General features: G+C 40.9%; 1 protein-coding gene across 4 annotated transcripts in view; it reads left to right on the top strand.

Moving 5' to 3' along the window:
- AZIN1 (antizyme inhibitor 1) overlaps positions 1 to 17145 on the top strand; it is a 32568-nt gene that overhangs the window by 12666 nt on the left and 2757 nt on the right. For 3 of the 4 annotated variants that reach the window (XM_061994917.1, XM_061994919.1, XM_061994918.1), the window contains 9 exons: positions 3708 to 3905; positions 5950 to 6123; positions 6404 to 6576; positions 10986 to 11120; positions 13265 to 13346; positions 14445 to 14519; positions 15586 to 15751; positions 16305 to 16423; positions 16598 to 16812. In XM_061994917.1, the coding sequence (XP_061850901.1) occupies positions 3804 to 3905; positions 5950 to 6123; positions 6404 to 6576; positions 10986 to 11120; positions 13265 to 13346; positions 14445 to 14519; positions 15586 to 15751; positions 16305 to 16423; positions 16598 to 16812 (1241 nt within the window). In that variant the 5' untranslated portion in view covers positions 3708 to 3803. Of the gene's footprint in view, positions 1 to 3707; positions 3906 to 4818; positions 4990 to 5949; positions 6124 to 6403; positions 6577 to 10985; positions 11121 to 13264; positions 13347 to 14444; positions 14520 to 15585; positions 15752 to 16304; positions 16424 to 16597; positions 16813 to 17145 lie in introns of those variants that run through there. The other variant, XM_061994920.1, reaches the window with a different exon arrangement.

Below are 17145 nucleotides of genomic sequence, written 5' to 3'. Positions count from 1 at the left end.
AACCCTGCTTGTTTGTGAGTACAAGATCCAGTGGTGCTCCTCTCCTAGTTGGCATATCTACCATTTGCATCAAGAAGTTATCATCAATGCACTGAAGGAACCTCCTGGACTGTGACTAGCCATGTTGATCTTCCAGCAGATGTCTGCATAGTCAAAATCTCCCATAGGAACCAGGGCCTGTGATTTTTGAGGCTGCTCCCAGCTGCCTGTAGAAGGCCTCATCGACTTCCCCATCCTCATCAATCAGGTGGCCTGTAATAGACACCCACAACAGTGTCACACATGCTAGCCTAACTGTTGATCCTAACTCACAAACTCGACTTGCCCCTCATCTTCAGATGGATATGAGGCACAAGTGATTATCCTGCAGAGTGTGTGTGCCTGAGTCTATAAGTCTGTCCAGTGCTGTGACTGGTTCCACTGCATGTACTGACACCTCCCACCAGTGCCAGTTGGTGATGTGCCTTTGTTCAGTGGAAGGGATTCCACCATCTGTATGCCTCAGTGTTGGAAATGACTTGTACAAATAAAAAAGCCCTCAACCACTAAAACTTTTAAATCTAGCTAAGTAGTACCCTTGTATATACAGTAAATCCTTAAAGTGCTTCAGTTTTACCTTTAGGCTTTTAAAGAAGCTCAGATAAGGCTTCTGCCCAGTCACTTCTCACCTATGTTCAGCTGCAGGTACTTAACAGTATTTACTGGTCAATGTGAGGGGAGAGGAGGACAGAGGAAGTGGGATGGTGAAAGTTCATCTTCTGCAGTTACTGTGTTGCAATATCGCTGCTGAGTTTTGTTGACGTTTTTTCTGAAGACAGTAGCATAGATGAGATACATCCTGAAAGATGTTAAAGATTTAGATGTAGCACAAAATGTGTTTAAAATTTGAAAATTTTTCTTTAATGCCTATGTCACAGAGGATTTAGAAACTTGTGATTTTTTTTGAATGGTAAACAAATATCATAGAATGGTTGGGATTGGAAGGGATTATTAGAGATCTAGTCCAACCCCTGTGCAGAAGCAGGTCAACCTAGATCAGGTCACACAGGAATGTGTCCAGGTGGCTCTTGAAGGCCTCCAAGGAAGGAGACTCCACAACTCCCCTGGGCAGCCTGTGCCAGGGCTCCCTCACCCTCACAGAGAAATAGGTTTTTCTTACGTTTAAGTGGAACTTTTTGTGTTCCAGCTTCATCCCATTACCCCTTGCCCTGTTGCTAGCTACTATAGAAAAAAGGGATGCTCCAACTTTGACACCCACCATTTAGATATTTGTAAATATTAATAAGATCCATTTGAGTAACCTGATGAAAATCAAAATAACATTGCTCTTGCATGTGTTCCAACTACAGTTCGCTTACCTTTTTCCTATCTTGGGGTATTATTTTTCCTGCAAAAGTAGAAGAGATGCTATTGTAGAAGAGAAGTTTGATGTGTTTATTACAAAACTAGCAAGTTCCTGGATGCAAAAAGTACTCTAGAACAGAGTTTAAGCATTAGACTGTTTAGATATAAAGAATTATGCTAAAATAGTTAAGTTGTGCACTTAGCGGTTTTCTTCTTTCTGTCTTCATGCTTAGAATACTCCAGAACTGTATCGAACTTGCACTAAAACACCGATGCCTGCTTTTCTTTCCAGGTGAAAAAAAAAAAAAAGCCCAAACCCTTTTTGGTACTCTGCCCCTGGAAGTCGTGGATATTTTATGGCTGTGAATTTGAGAGCTTTGTGTTAATCAGCTGTCAAATCAAAGATATGGATGAAGTACCTGTTCAGGGGCTGACAGTAGCTACATAAACATGGCTAGTGTTTGTTCCAATCTCATTCTAAGTCAAACTTAGTTTACAAGCTTGTCTCTTTTTGTTTGGTGGTGAGTTTTTTAGGAAGTTTTTAGGTGATAATCATGAACTTAAACTGAGGTGGGACTGACTGAAGAAGTTTTTCCTGGCTGCTATAGTCTCTACCACCTAGTCATTGTTTTTATGTAATTGTAATTAATTATCACATAGATGTAAGGATTTATCTTACTCTTTCATGATTGTTTTGGATCTTCAGGATTCACTTAAATAAGCATATGACTCACTGGTTTTATGATTCAGCTTCTGAAGATAACTGAGAATTCTCGCTGCTGCTGAGTTAAATTCACCTGCCTGGCAGTAAATGCTTCGCTTAAATATAGGTGACATACTTGAGTTATGCAGAAAGCATACAAAACTGCAGGCTCTTCCCTGTGGTGTAATGACAAGCAGGAGCAAGTGCTGATTAGTTGTTCTAGTATTAGCTTGAGGAAAAGTAACTGGTCATATTATTAACAATGTTAACTGAACTTAGGTCACAAATTGTGAATTATTTTTCTTCCACCACCTCTCTACATTCAAAAAGCTGTGAGACAGATTTATACCATGGCCTTGTGACCATTTGAAGCCAAAATTACTTTCTTCTCTTTCACAGTCTCAGTGAAGTGGTCTTTTTGCTTTCAGCTGTGATGTCTCTGGCTTCTGTCAATGCTTTCATTTAGAAAAATGTTTATTATGTTGAAGCCAAGTACAGGTGTCTTTAGAAAACAAGTCTTTTGTAATAAAAACTGTGCAACTTCTGTTGAGAGGTTAAAAGAAAGTCTTGAGTGTTCATTTAATGATAGAATCTAGTTAGCTGGCTGGTTTTGATCAGTGTTGTGTTAGTCATAAAGATGACAGCTGAAACAAGAAAAAGTCTAGTTGGTCAGTTGCTATAAACTAAGAAACTGCTTTTAAACAAGTCCTACAGCTCTAACGGAATGTAAACTACAAGTTCATCAAGTAGGGCTGATGAATGTCTATAATCAGCCGTTTGTAGTCTTCTGCTGTCTACTGATATTTTTTTGAGACTGACAATTTCATCCATATTCCAAGACTGTATATTTAACAATGTTTCCTGTCTTCGGACTTTGTTAATTGAGATTGTCTTTTGGAGAACACTACTTGTGAACATCTAACTTGCAGTGAAACTTTGAGGATAAACAAGATGTAAATAGAGCTAGGCTGCAACTGTTACTTTCTTTTAGTACCAGTTCTACTTACTAAGATTGTAATTTTTAAAACTACTTCTAGCCTAATGACTTTTTGCTATTAACAACAAAATAAATGTGTGGCGAATATAATGTGTGAAAGAAAGGGTTATAAATTAGCATCTAAACAAACTGAAATGTTAACATGAGTCTGAGAATCTTAAACATAAATGCAAACATTCAATCAGTAAACTACCCGTTTCTCTATCAAATTCATAAGTATCCTGTTAGAGCAAGATGTGTACTTGAATACTAATGTCACTTAAGATGCTACACTTAAGAATAGCTCAGCTGAGGTGTTTGCACAAGTATCTTACATTAAGAGTACTTTCAGGTTGCATAAGCTGAGCACAAATCAGTGTGCATACAGTCTGGAGTTCTTCTCAAGAACAGCCTTCCATTAGTGGTTTCTTACTTGTCTTTCAGTTAATATCAGATTTAAGGTCTGCAGCTTCTGGTTTATTCTCACCTTCAGTAGAGCTGCTCTGTCTTTAGCCCTGGCAAATGCAGAGTGAGCAAAGTGGGGGAAAAACAAGTCTTTGGTTTTGTAGAGAGGGTGTGTGTTACTGTTTGCAGTACATCAGATGTAGAAAGCCCTAAGTTTTAAATAGTGACATAGGATGCGTTGTGCCTCGTTTCTCATTGATTTATGTTCTCTTTGTCCAGTTTGTTGCATAATTTAAGGACCCGGATATAAGGCTTGGAAGCCCATCCCTTGTGTTTCTTGGTTTATGACTGTCGGCTTTGTGGAATACGGCTGAGATGAAAGGATTTCTTGAGGATGCAAATTACTCCATTGGTCTGTTGGATGAAGGAGCAACTCTTGCAGATGTTATTGACAACTGTATTTATGAACATACTCATGTAAGTGTGTGTTTTAAGTTTTTCAATTCTCATGGTTTAGTTCTCTTAAGTCTTCAAACCAGGTCAAGGTATTTAGCACTATTGAGCTGACAGCAATTGAGGAACAGTCAGCTAAAACTCACCTTATAAAATAGTTTCCTATTTCTTTTTTTACTGATTGTTTGTCTCAGGCTGAATTCTTTTGGGGAAATTTGGGCAACAATTGTTACTTCCCTGAGTGTGACTAGCAGGAAAGTAGTCTTCCTGATGTAGTTAAATACAGGTTCCCATCTCCTTGTTCCAAGAGATTATATTATCAGTGGGGTTTAGACCGGGAACCTCGAATTGGACAAGTGGGGAATCACAGAGTTAAAAACTTCCTTTTTCTCTCTTTCCTTAAAAATATGTCAAAGTTTAGACAAATATGTATGCTGAGCCAGTTTAAAAACCACATTTAAAATTTCTGTGATGGATCACAGTTGCATGTTTATACATCTTCCCACTACCCTTCTCTGGAAGGACAGGTACAATCACTTTGTGGGGTGTTATTTTTTTTTCTTTCAAGAAAATAAACTGATCTAAAAGCTATTAATTAAAGTTTAGCAGTCTACTGGAAAGAAACTTGAATAATTCTGAGTATGCAATAGTAGTTTTATTGCATAAGGCTTCACTCTTCAGGAGGCAGGAAGATATTGTAGCCTTTGCTTTATAGAAAAGGCTGCAGAAAGAGTGAACTTAAAAAAGCTTCATTAAGCAAATCCTGTGTCCTTAATATGCCATACCTGTGAGATGTTTGCTTTTCCCTTGGTTTCTAGAACTAATGTTCAAATGCAATTGCCCAACTATAGAACAGCAAATAGCTAAATCCCATGGCCTTCTGAACTCAGGTGTAGGATTCCCAAATCTTGATTCCTAATATTCTTTTTCTGTCTAGCAAATAAATAGGTAAACTACTGGCAACATGTCATGTCTCCAACCACTGGCTGGCTCACAGAGGATAGCTGCCTCCTGCTGCTTTCATTTACTCCTTTAGCTCAAGGGGTAGAGGCCTGTGCCATGGATCTAAAGCTCCAGATCCCATTCCTGCTGGTGACCCGTACAGGGGGTCAGTATGCTTCCACCCGATGGAATTTCTATTTGTGTTTTTTAAACAGAAGTAAAGACATTGTATACAATAAGCAACAACGTAGTTTCATATCTGAAAAAGTCAAGTGCTAGAATTATCATTTGATGTACAGTCTTATTTCAGGTCATTCATGTGATTTGTGGTGGTCTTTAATTGGCCCGTGGCAGGCCGTTCATTTACAGGAATCTTACTGAGTGCGCAACAAACAGGATGATCTGTTTGGATTTGGATTGGCTACATCCACGTCATGACTTGGTATTGAGAAGGACTATGGTAGCAGATGCACAAGGGTAACTGCTAATAGTTTCCAGAAAAGCCTCTGTGCATTAAAGGCCATGTACTTGACTCTGCAACTTTAACACACTGTATTTAGTTCTTCCAATTCTGTTTTAACTTTATGCTTCACCAGATGTGAAAAACAGTCTCAAACTTGACTTTCTGAATTAAAATACTATCAAACAAATTTTCAGTGAAGTGGGGTATTAGCTAGATGTTACAAATAACGATATTGCATTAGATTTTATTCCTTGTATAATAAGCTGTAAATTGAGACTGTGGAAGCTTTCATCCCAGTGGATTTTCTTCCTTCAAAAAGTTGCAGACTTCTGGAAATACAAAGTTGGAAGAGATTTATAACCTTTATTTTTAGTTAAAATCAGCATTTGGCATTTAAATAGTGTCTTGTGTTCAGGAATTACAGAATATTGTCTAAATAGCATTCACAATATAAAGTGGTAGGTATTCCTTTTAGGTTTTTTTTCAAAAAACTAGCTCACATTGTTGAGTGAAAGTAAAAATAAAATCATTGTTCAAGGCCAAACCTAAAAGTTAATAGCAGGGTGAAAAAAAGTGCGTAATTCTTTAAAAGACTATTTATCTTTTGACAGCAAACCCACAATTTCAGACATTTTATTTTCCTGTTCTTCCTATCTCTTTTAGACTGGAAAAAGAGCATTTTATGTTGGTGATCTTGGAAAGCTTATAAAGAAAAACATACAATGGCAGAACGTGATGGCACCGATCAAACCATTTTATCCTGTACGATGCAATTCTACTCCAGGTGTACTCGAAATTTTGGGAACTCTTGGTGTTGGATTTGCTTGTTCCAATAAAGTAAGTTTGGGGGGCTTTTTTCTGTGTACATGTGCCTTACTTTCTTCCATATGTCTGCTGTTTTAAAATCAACTTTTTGGTATTAGGGACCATGGTTATAAATAATACAAATTAAATTGTGAACTCCTGGGTAACGGGTTGTTGGGAGTCTATACTTGTACCCTAGAAGCAGCAGATAGTTTCCTCTAGTCTGTGTTAACTGTTCAGCACAGTACTAGAGCACATTTGGTGAAGGTGGTGCACTAGGCTGTGTCAAACTCTGGCTTGCACTGTTTTTCAGTCTGAAATGGCATTGGTACAAGATCTGGGCATTTCTCCTGAAAATATTATATATACTAATCCTTGCAAGCAAGCTTCTCAGATAAAATATGCAGCGAAAGCTGGGATAAACGTCATGACTTGTGACAATGACACTGAGCTGAAGAAGATTGCACGTAACCATCCAAATGCCAAGTAAGTGTCAAAATTCCGACTTTGCTATTTTATGGGGGGGAAACTTAATTTTGCCAGTATTCTGGATTCTTTGTGTTGTGAGCAAGGCACGTGACTTATTTAATACAGTTCACTGGTATCTGTTTTTCTCTTCTCTTTGTTTCCTTTTAAGGTAGCTTTTCTGCAACTTTTTCCATACTGGCTCTCAGCTTCGTAGTAGTAAGGCCTTTGTTTTGTGGGAAGTCTTGTATTTTTGTTTCATAGCGCAATCTTCACATAAAGTTTTCAGTTATTAAAGTTCAGAAGTGTGGCACCTCATCTGCAGTGTGTCTTTGTCCTCTGTTGTGGCTTCAGTGTTTTCTTTCTGGTATTCTATTTGGATACTAGTGGCTTCAGCTGAAGTCAGGGCTGAGATGATAGTAAATAAGCGTGTGCATCAGATCTCATCTAGGGTTTGAGCATGTTCTGTGGGTCTGTTAAATGCACCAACAGATACTTCCTCACTACTGAAACAGTGAGAAGTTTAATTCTGGTTCTATTTTTAATCACTTCAGTGTTGGCCCACGTGCTTTCTGTAGAGAAGTGATCAAAGCTGATGTTCTGGTGATTAAATATGAGAATTTTATTGCTGCAAATGTATCATGGTCTCTTTAGGACTGCTTCTGTCATTAAACATCATGTCCCTCGCATACTTTGGCTGTGGGCCGTACCTTTAAGAGTCAGAGCCTAAGTGAATGTCAAGTGCTTTCTATCAATTAATGAAGTGTAGCTTCCCCCAAATGCTATCAGAACATACTGAGAGACTGAATTCTTGACATCCTTTACAAAGCCCCTTGGTTCTAGACAGTCCTTATAAAGTGTCATGTCTTCTCCCAAAACTGTGGCCGTAGCTGGGGAACTGGTGAGATTCTACCAAGGTCAGTGTCTGCTCATCCCATCTAGTCATTTGCTTCTATTTTTCTTTTTAGACTGGTGTTGCTAGTGGTTACACTTCATCCTCGTGGAAGCCTGTCAGTGCTTTGCCCACTAGGAGTACTTGCTGTGCCGAGAAGGTTATCTGTGAGAAGTAATTGTGTGTGTAAAGCATCGGTCTTGACTAGCCTGCCTGCATTTGAAAGCCTCAGATAAAGTTGCTGCTTGTCATGAGTGTGTTGCCAGTTATCACTGGTGGTTTGAGTGGTTTGTTAGCTTTTATATTGATTTACTTCCTTGAGCCTCTTAGAAGATGTTGTCTGTGGTAACATCCACAGAAACAGAAGTTAGGGTGCAGGTTGCTCTGAGGCAGAGAAATGGTAAACTGAGGAGACAGAATGAAGGAGTTTAACAAGCTAGAGAAAAACAACATACACTCTTCTCAGGGGTGCTATAGTCTAATATTTGACAAAGTTCCTGTTTACCAAAAACAAGAAACTCAGTTTCTTCAAAAGAACTCAAACTTGCCATCTAAATTTTCCAGAAACCTGATCTCCAACTCTCCTACTGAGCAGATAATTTGTTTGGTACAATTTTCTCACTTGGGTCATTATAACTTTGATGCTGAAGCGACAACTATGAGTTTTCTTCTTTCTCTTCCTTGGCATAGCTTCAGAAAATCAAAACCTTTTATATAGCTGTATGCTTCCTGTGTGTGGTGGTTTATAGCTGGGTTGTCCCTTTGTAGATGAAGCAATTATGCTTTGAGGAAATCCTGTTTAGAAAGTTGTCTATCTTCTCACTTTCTGAAGGTTCTTTGTAATTTTCTGCACTAAACTTGGTAATGTTTCTGCCTTTGGAAGTTTTAGTAACTCAAATGATTGCAGACTTTGTTTTAAGAAAGAAGAGGAATGTCAGAAAGGAGTGCTAGTCTTTCATTTCTTTGTACCTTTTGATTTTACTGGGCAAGCTTTAACTGCTGAGGTTGCTAGTGTCCTCAGAGCTCCGGTAGAGGAATGGAAGTTAAGAATATCAATGCTTCCTTAAAAATAAACCATATCCCTGAATCTTAAACACACACGTCATCTTCTAGCCCTTCTCTAACTGGCTGAAACCCAGGAAGAGGAATCTTACTAGGTTCCTAGAAATTAGAAATACACTTTCAGTGATTTGCACTAGAAAAATATCTTCACTCACAATGGTGCCATAACGTTTCATCAATAAGATTTGCTATTGGATATCTTCAAGAAATTATTTTACCTAATCCTCATGTCAGGTTACAAATGGTAGTATTATGCATTTGAAATTGTGGTGGTTTGGCCAGGTGTCCACCAAGTCATAAAATCACTCCCTCTCCTAAACTGGACAGGAGAGAGGAATATAATGGGTGGTTTGTGAGTTGAGAAAAGGACAGAGTGATTGCTCAGCAATTAACATCACAAGCAAAACAGACTCAACTTAGGGAGAAGGTTTGATTTATTAAAGGAACAATAAGAACAGGGAGATGAGAAATAAAACTGAATCTTAAATCACCTCCCTCCACCCCTCCCTCTTCCTCAGGCTCTCCTTCCTTCCTCCCCAGTGACACAGGGGATGGGGGTTATGGTCAGTTCATTACAGATGGACTTTGCTGTTGCTGCTTTTCAGGAAGAGACCTCCTCACACTTCCCACTGCTACAGTGTGGGGTCCCTCCCACGGGAGACAGTCCTGCACAAACTTCTCCAGCGTGAGTCCTTCCTATGGGCCACAGTACCTCATGAACTGCTCCAGCATGGGGCCTCCCATGGGGGTAGCTCCTCACACCCTGCCCCAGTGTGGGTCAACCATCGGGAGAACAGTCCTTCAGGTACCAACTGCTCCAGCCTGAGTCCCTCACAGGATCACAAGTCCTGACAGCAGACCTCCTCTGCCATGGGCTCCTTTCTCCCCACAAACTCCCAGGTCCTGCCAGGAACCTGCTCCAGGGTGAGCTTCCCACAGAGTCACAGCCTCCTTCAGGCATCCACCTGCTCGGATGTGGGCTCCTCCACGGGCTGTGAGTGGGTCTCAGCTCCCCAGTGGCCTCCATGGACTTCTCAAACATGTTATTCACAGAGGGGTTATCTCAGTTACTAATTGGCCAGGCCTGGGTCAGCTCCAGATCCATCTTAGAATTGACTGGCATTAGCTCTATCAGCTACAGGGGAAGCTTCTGGCAGCTCTTTGTTTAAAGATGCCACTCCTGTAACCCCTCTACTACCAAAACCTGCCACAGGCAAAACCCCTACAGAAATTCTTTTTACATTTTAGAGTTTTCACTTCTGAGGGATTTTTGTTACATGTAGCACTTTTTTCGAAATGCTTTACTAAATAGTCCTGGACTACAGATTTCTTGAACAGAATTGTCTGTACTAGTGGAGAAGCAGGAAATAAGAGGCTAGTTGCAGTTTCTCCAGATGAAGCGATATGAAGTAAAATTAACAAAGATTGCTGAGAAACCCACATGAGAACTCAGGATTGTATCACTCTTTACAAAATGCACTTTAAACACAATAATGAGACATTTGGAAAGGGCTTTTAGAAGTCAGGGTGGCTGTTAGGCCAATGTATTTTGTAGTGGCTAGGCTAACTTTTGATTGTTGCGTAACTTGAAGAGAACTATTTCAATTTGGGTGCTGAGCTTCTGCCACTTGTTTACTTTCTTGATCTTGGTTAACTGTAGCATGCCCTGTGTAGTCTGCTTGTATGTCATGACACAACTTCTGTTTTGTTTACCAAGTAGCTAATTAATTTCTCTTGGCGGGGGGATGGCACATGGCTTTCGTAGTGGTCAGCAGTTAGAATTGGTGAGTGTTTGGGGTGTAGCTCAAGGTTTTGATGTGAACGTGCCTTAGCCACTTAAGTGTTACTTTAATGTAGAAAACTATCAACACTGGCACTGCAGTTTGCCAAACCTACCTAGAATGAGGCCTGAGGGAGGAAGCTGTCTCACTGCATAAGGCTGGGGAGATGGTGGTCATTGTCTCCCTCCTCCACAAGTGCCCTGAAGGGAGGACAGGGAATGGACTGTCCCCAGTCCCTGCATGCAGCCAGGGAGGGAGGTGGAGGGATGTGGCCAGGCTGTGCTTTCAGTTGTCAGCCTGGTGTTCTCCAGATGCTGAGTTAAACTAAATCTCTACACTATCCTCTTGGCTAGAAAGGACAGAGATGAGAAGAGCATGTTGCAGTCTTTTATGAGGAAGTGTACTTTATTAGAAGGTAACATTCTCTTTTATTACAGCACTCAACAGACTCGTGCTGCTACAAAAGAGTCTTAGTTGCTGCATTTCAAAATCCCTTGTCCTTGTTGGCTCCATGTTTTAGCCCCTAATAGCTAGTTTTTTCTCCGTACAGGATTGTTTTTCTTAGGTTCACTTGATTCGTCCATCGATGGAGCTGGAGTACTGACAACATAATCAACACACTTCTGACAGTCTTCAGGCTTCCCATGTGCTGATGATGTAAACCAACTGCCCCAATCATCTTCCCCTTCTCTTAGGCTCTTACTGCACATTGCCACAGAAGACATTACTGCCGATGAGGAGATGAACATGAAGTTTGGCACCACCCTGAAGAACTGTAGGCACCTCATGGAATGTGCTAAGGAGTTGGGAGTCCAAATAGTTGGTGTCAAGTGAGTAATTTTATTGTTCTGTGCTGGCTGAGCAGATGTCTGTATGATAGGCTCAAAATGTAGAATACAAAAGAATCTTTTTTTCTTCTTTGGCACTATTTTACAGGGTTTGGGGGTGAGGAGGGGAACAAACAAACACAAAGCCCAAAACCAAATACCACCTTTTGGATAATGAATGTTTGCTTACAAGCAACGTTCTAATTAAAAGTAAAAGCTGATATCAAGCTACGTAACTATTACAGACATCAAAGCAATTTGAAATGGGGTATCAAAAATCCTTCTGTCAGCATAAAAGCAAAGTTTAGAAGCCTCTCCTATTTTTGAGCTGTACAATTGAACTTTCATGATAACTCGATTTGTATTTCTCCAACAATAAGCAGTGAAACAGATTGGTGCTGGCATAGCATGGTGGAATAGCTTGGCCAGGCTTTGAACACCATCAACAGGGAGGGGGCTGGATTGTCACACTTTGATCATATCAAGACAAAATACTTGGATAAGTTTTTGACTTGCAGGTGGCAGGAATGAACCTAGTGTTCTGAGAGCTTCCAAAATATTTGATGTTGAGATTTGACAAAGGTGTGCATTCATTTCTCATCCATATGGTCACAAGTCTTTTCTGTCTGCCTTCAGCTACTAATGTACCACATGCTCATGTGTGTTTTAAGGAAGCAACCAAACAAGTAAAAGAGGGTGCATCATAAAGACAGTAAAGAAGTGTTTCAAGTGAAAGATGTGCATTTTCTTTATTTAAAAGTTAATTTAAAAAATCCATATGTGGTTTCATACAAGTCAGTTTGAAATGTAACCTTTGCCTCCAAAGGGCATTCCTTAAAGGAACAGACTTAGAGTGAAGAGTGTCATGGCTCAGATGAGTGGGTGTATGGTCTGTCCAGAACTAGAAGACCATAATAGTGTTTAGGAAACCCATGGGAATGTTGGTGCTTGCTTTAGCACCTCAGTTTTTACTAGTATTATGGCATTGTTTAAATCAGAGGGGATTCAGGAGCTTGCAAGAGGAATCAGGACTTCTCTGCTTCTGGTGATGTACTCACAAGCTTATTTGGCCTTACTGTTAAGATTGAACCTGGCCTGGGGTAAAAAGGCTTCAGAACAGGGTGTCAGGTGGGGGGGGGACACCTCTCTTCTCACCCTCACCTGAATGTTGAAGAGAGTAGATAATGTGCACAGTAGAGCCCTACCTCCAAGAGGAAACCTGGATGGCCCAGGAGAGAGGGTATACAGGTAAGGCAATACACTGTAGGTTAGGAGAGGAGGGACTGTGTATGCGGGCATTGTGTTGGCATTGGCACCCATTGAAGAACAGATTGTAACCACTTGAACACTTGTGTCCAGTTTTGGGCCCCTCTTCTACAGGAAGGACATTTTTGTGCTGGAGAGGATCCAGAGGTGAGCTACCAAGCTAGGAAAGAATCTGGAGCATTTCTCCTGTGAGGAAGGGCTGAGGGGTCTGGGGCTGTTCAGCCTGGAGAAAAGAAGGCTCAGGGAGACCTCATCACTTTCTACAACTACCTGAAAGGAAGTTGTATCAAGGCAGGGATAGGTCTATTCTCCCTAGTAACAAGCAACAAAAGAGGAAATGGCCCCAAGTTGCTCTAGGGGATGTTCAGGCTTAATGTGAGGAGGAATTTCTTTACTGAAAGGGCTGTCAGGCATTGGAATGGGGGTTGCCCAGGAAGGTGATAAGTCACGGTCCCTGGAAGTGTTTAAGAGACTGGTGGATGTTGCACTTAGGGAAATGGTCTAGTGGTTGATAGGGCTGGGACAAAGTCTGGACTCAAGGATCTTAAAGGTCTCTTCCAGCTGAAAGGATTCTGTGATTCTAGTCTAGGTTTTATGACAGCGAAAGACTGGAAAGTTTGGTAAATCTGTTACTTCTTAAAGATAAGAACACTGTGGGACATTCTTAGCATTAAGAGCAAGACAGGCCTCAAGTACAAATCCAGTGGAATAGATGGCAATCATCTGCTGAGCTTACTGTCTGCACAGTGTATTATCACACAAGTTGGTCTGGAGCCAGTTGGGAATAAATTGCTTCCATTGCTGTTCTAGATGGTGGAACAGTTTGCTTGATCTGAAAGCTTCATAGTTCAGTGTATTAACTGCAGTTTTATTTCTTTCAGATTTCACGTTTCAGGCTCTTGCAAGGAACTGCAAACGTACATTCATGCTGTATCTGATGCTCGGTGTGTGTTTGACATGGCTGTAAGTACACATATATACATGCGATTGTTACAGCAGAGGATCTGTTCTAATCATACTAACGAGGCAACTACCCTGTTTCCAAAATACATGAATGTAGGAAACCTGGTCTGTTACTAAGTACTCCATTGTGAGATGTGGTAGTAGTAAAACAAACCTTACAGTCTTAATTATGGACAGAGGTTAACAACTGCTGTCTCACTGACAGACAGGCAGGGGCCCTGTGTGCTATTTTCAAACAGGAAATTAGTTTTACCCTTTTGGTAAAGGCCTTTTGAAATTCACATTCCAGTCCTGTGAATACACAGTTGATGTTTTCAAGTTACAATATTAAGCACTTGTATGCTGGCAGATATTGTGATATAACCACTAATTGGTTGCATGTGATCTTTGAGATGAGTAACTAAGCACAGTAAGAAAGAAAGGGGTCATATTGCAGGGGGGTGCAGGGAGAAATCCCAGTTTGGATGAGGAGGAATGGATTTGTTGGATGCTTCAGATGACTCTCGAGTCTTATGTGTCTTGTATGAATTTCTCATATTGCAAAGTTCAAAAATCCCTTCTCTGAGCATCTGTCTTCCTGTAAATGAGAAGCTCCTAAAATAAATGGAGATGACTGCATGTCTTTTTACTCTTACTACAGCAGTTAGTGCCATAGCTGTGGCTGGTAATGCATGGAGGGCAACACAGCTGAAGTTCTCACAGATCTTGGTGCAAATTCATTGTAGCAGTCTTGCCACGTAAACAGTATCCAAAAGAGTTGCATCACAGTTACTTGTGAATTCCTGAAACTGTCTTTTGTCAGAATGCACCACCCTGCTCAGCAAATCTTGTCTGAACAGAAATGCCACAAGGTGGGAGTTGGTGTTACTGTGGGACTTCTGCTTGAAGGCTGTAACCAGCCCCTACTGGCATCCCTGTGCTGTTAGCACAGCCTCGTTAAACCTAGTAGTAACTTCATGGTGCCGTGACTCCCTCAATAGACTTACTCTGCTACATATGCTCAAAAGTATAAATACGTAGAAAATAACCACAGGAAAGGATGAGAGAAAAGTGTTTTTACACTTGTCTGTGTACTTACGTTCTGCCTGTGCATTTTAGGAAGAATTTGGCTTTAAGATGGACATGTTGGATATTGGTGGGGGCTTCACAGGCTCAGAACTTCAGCTGGAAGAGGTATGCAATGTTTCAGAAGCTAACACCTCGATTTTGGTTTAGGAAGATGATGTGTTTAACCTTCAAACTGCATCTAACATCAACAGCTGAAACCTGTTCCGAGTTCTGTATTAGACTCGTTAGTAAGATCCAAATAATTGGATTTATATTCTTTATCGTGAGGGGTGTAATCAGCCCTTGGGGTGATCATTACTGCTTTTTAATCCTGTTCACATTGTCTGAAGGCTGACTTGAGTATATCACAGATTAAATTACTACCCTAAGCCACCTTGATCGCTGTAACTCCATTTTTTCAGCAGTTGCCGGTTGTCTAACTGGTTACTCTGTTGCATGGTTTGGGACAGCATTACTTAGCAGGCTTTGGATCATGTGCACCACTGCTACTGTACCAAACTTTCTGGTACTTCCTCTAGAACTGAAGACTGAAGGTCTTATCTCCTTGCAAGCTGGCCTTGGCTTTGGCATAAACAGGATTGTCAGTAAGCAGTGGCACATAAAACTGAACAAGCTCTTTACACTGTTACTTGCCTTAAAGACAAACTTCTCGAATATGGGACAGTGGAAGTGATTCAGTCAAAAGTTACTAACAGCAGTCAGGGCTTTTCTTTTAGTTCTAACTTTTCTGATACTTGTCCAAAATACTGGTTAATCCTCAAAATGTCTGTCTTAAGATTTGAGCATCAGAATGAAATAGTTCTGTTTAATACAACAGTGTTCAGAACAGATCACAAAGGCCCTTCTGGATTTGTGCGTAATTTGACATTGTGCTGGGCAAACTTTGAAGTTACTTGTGCAGCCTCAGGTGTACCCATGGCTTGAACTTTTGCTGGGAGGAGGGACTCTGTGGTGCTTGGGCTGATGATGCTCGTTCAGTGTTTACCAGAAGGCTCTGTTTCCTTAAACACTTCTATACGTTTTGGACTTCTGGTAAAGGGCACTTCTGAGAGCAGAGGAACAGAGTGAGCTTTTACTTTTTTCTTTACTAGAACTGCTGCTGCCTGAATGTGTGTGTATTTGATAAATAAGCTGAGCTTCATTGGTCTTACCTCTGACTTGGGTTTCCTAGGTTAATCACGTCATCAGGCCATTGCTCGATGCCTACTTTCCTAAGGAATCTGGTGTTAACATGATTGCAGAGCCTGGGTGTTACTATGTTTCATCTGCATTTACACTAGCGGTTAACATCATTGCAAAGAAGACTGTTGAGTATGATAAACTTCTTCCTTCTGGAGGTGAGGGTGGTATTTATCTCTGGCGTGTTGCGGGTGGGTACAGCAGAGTGCCTGCTGGTAGCCAGGGGGGACTCCTTTGTCTCAGCATGTTTTATAGGTTCCCTGACACCTGCATTGGGACCCACTGCAGGAGTTCTGGCCCTGTGTTACTTGCATATCACACTTCGCTACATTTACTTCTTGTTTCCTTGTTCCGTTTGACTTAGGTTTAAACCTGTCTGGGAGGCTTTACAGAAGGGGTATTAGATAGAAGGTTCTGTGTTGGGAGAACACAGAAAAGCATATCCCGGAGAGAGCTGCTTCTCTGCTGAAGTAGAAATTGATTTATATTCTTAACAGCAATTATTACTGAAAGTATTAGTGTTAAGCCTCATGCGTAATGTTTCAACTGAATTTGTAATCTGGTCTCATACAGATTGCTCTGCCTGTAATTGTCCCATCCCAGTAGATATGGAACCCTCTTGCCAGGAGAAAGCAGTTGTCTTAAGTTAGATTGCAAAAGGACTTCTTATGGCAGAAAATGCATGCAAGACAACTTCTCTTTTACTTCCAGTGGAGCAAACCAGGAATGATGATGAACCAGTATTTACGTATTACATAAATGATGGTGTCTATGGTTCTTTTGCGAGTAAATTGTCTGAGAAACTGAATACCAGCCCAGAGGTTCACAAGGTGAGTCCTCCTCTGTTCTTCAGAGGTAGTCCTGATTGCCTGTTTTCAGTATGTATTTTAATACTTCATATGTGTATGGTTCTCTGTTACTTACAAATTTATCCTTACGTATACTTGAAAAATGTTCTTATTGAATAAACTGAAGCCTGAATGACCTGGATCATTCCCATACAGAAATACAAGGAAGATGAGCCTCTGTTTGCAAGCAGCCTTTGGGGTCCATCCTGTGATGAGCTTGATCAAATTGTGGAAAACTGTCTTCTTCCTGAGCTGAGTGTTGGAGATTGGCTGATCTTTGACAACATGGGTGCTGGTACCTTAGGTGAACAGTCTACCTTTAATGACTGTCAGAGGCCACTGATTTACTACATGATGTCTTTCAGCGACTGGTAAGAAAAATCTCTTGGTAGTGGTGAGATTGTTTTCACTTATGCTTGTAGCCAAGTAGGAGTTATGTTTGATGGCAAATAACAGGAAGGTGCAGCTGGGCACAAGAATATGCCTTTTTTGTTGGTAGGTTTGTTGGTTTTTTTACTATTCCTAAGCCCAAACTGAGAGCTGTGAAGGAAGTGCCTCCTTTGCTTTAAGGCTGACAAAGGAAAGCAAGATGCCTAATTCTGATGGTGAGTGTAGTGGCAGCTGTGAAGCTGTGTGCTGTTGATGCCAGTCTGGAGCATTGCCACGGCTTGTGAGGGCAGCTCATGCCCTGGGTCAGCACCTTG

Source organism: Colius striatus, chromosome 4, assembly GCF_028858725.1.
Source record: "Colius striatus isolate bColStr4 chromosome 4, bColStr4.1.hap1, whole genome shotgun sequence".
NCBI classification, from domain to species: domain Eukaryota; kingdom Metazoa; phylum Chordata; class Aves; order Coliiformes; family Coliidae; genus Colius; species Colius striatus.
The sequence above is the reverse complement of the archived record's forward strand: the minus strand, read 5'-3'. Positions and strand labels throughout refer to the sequence as shown.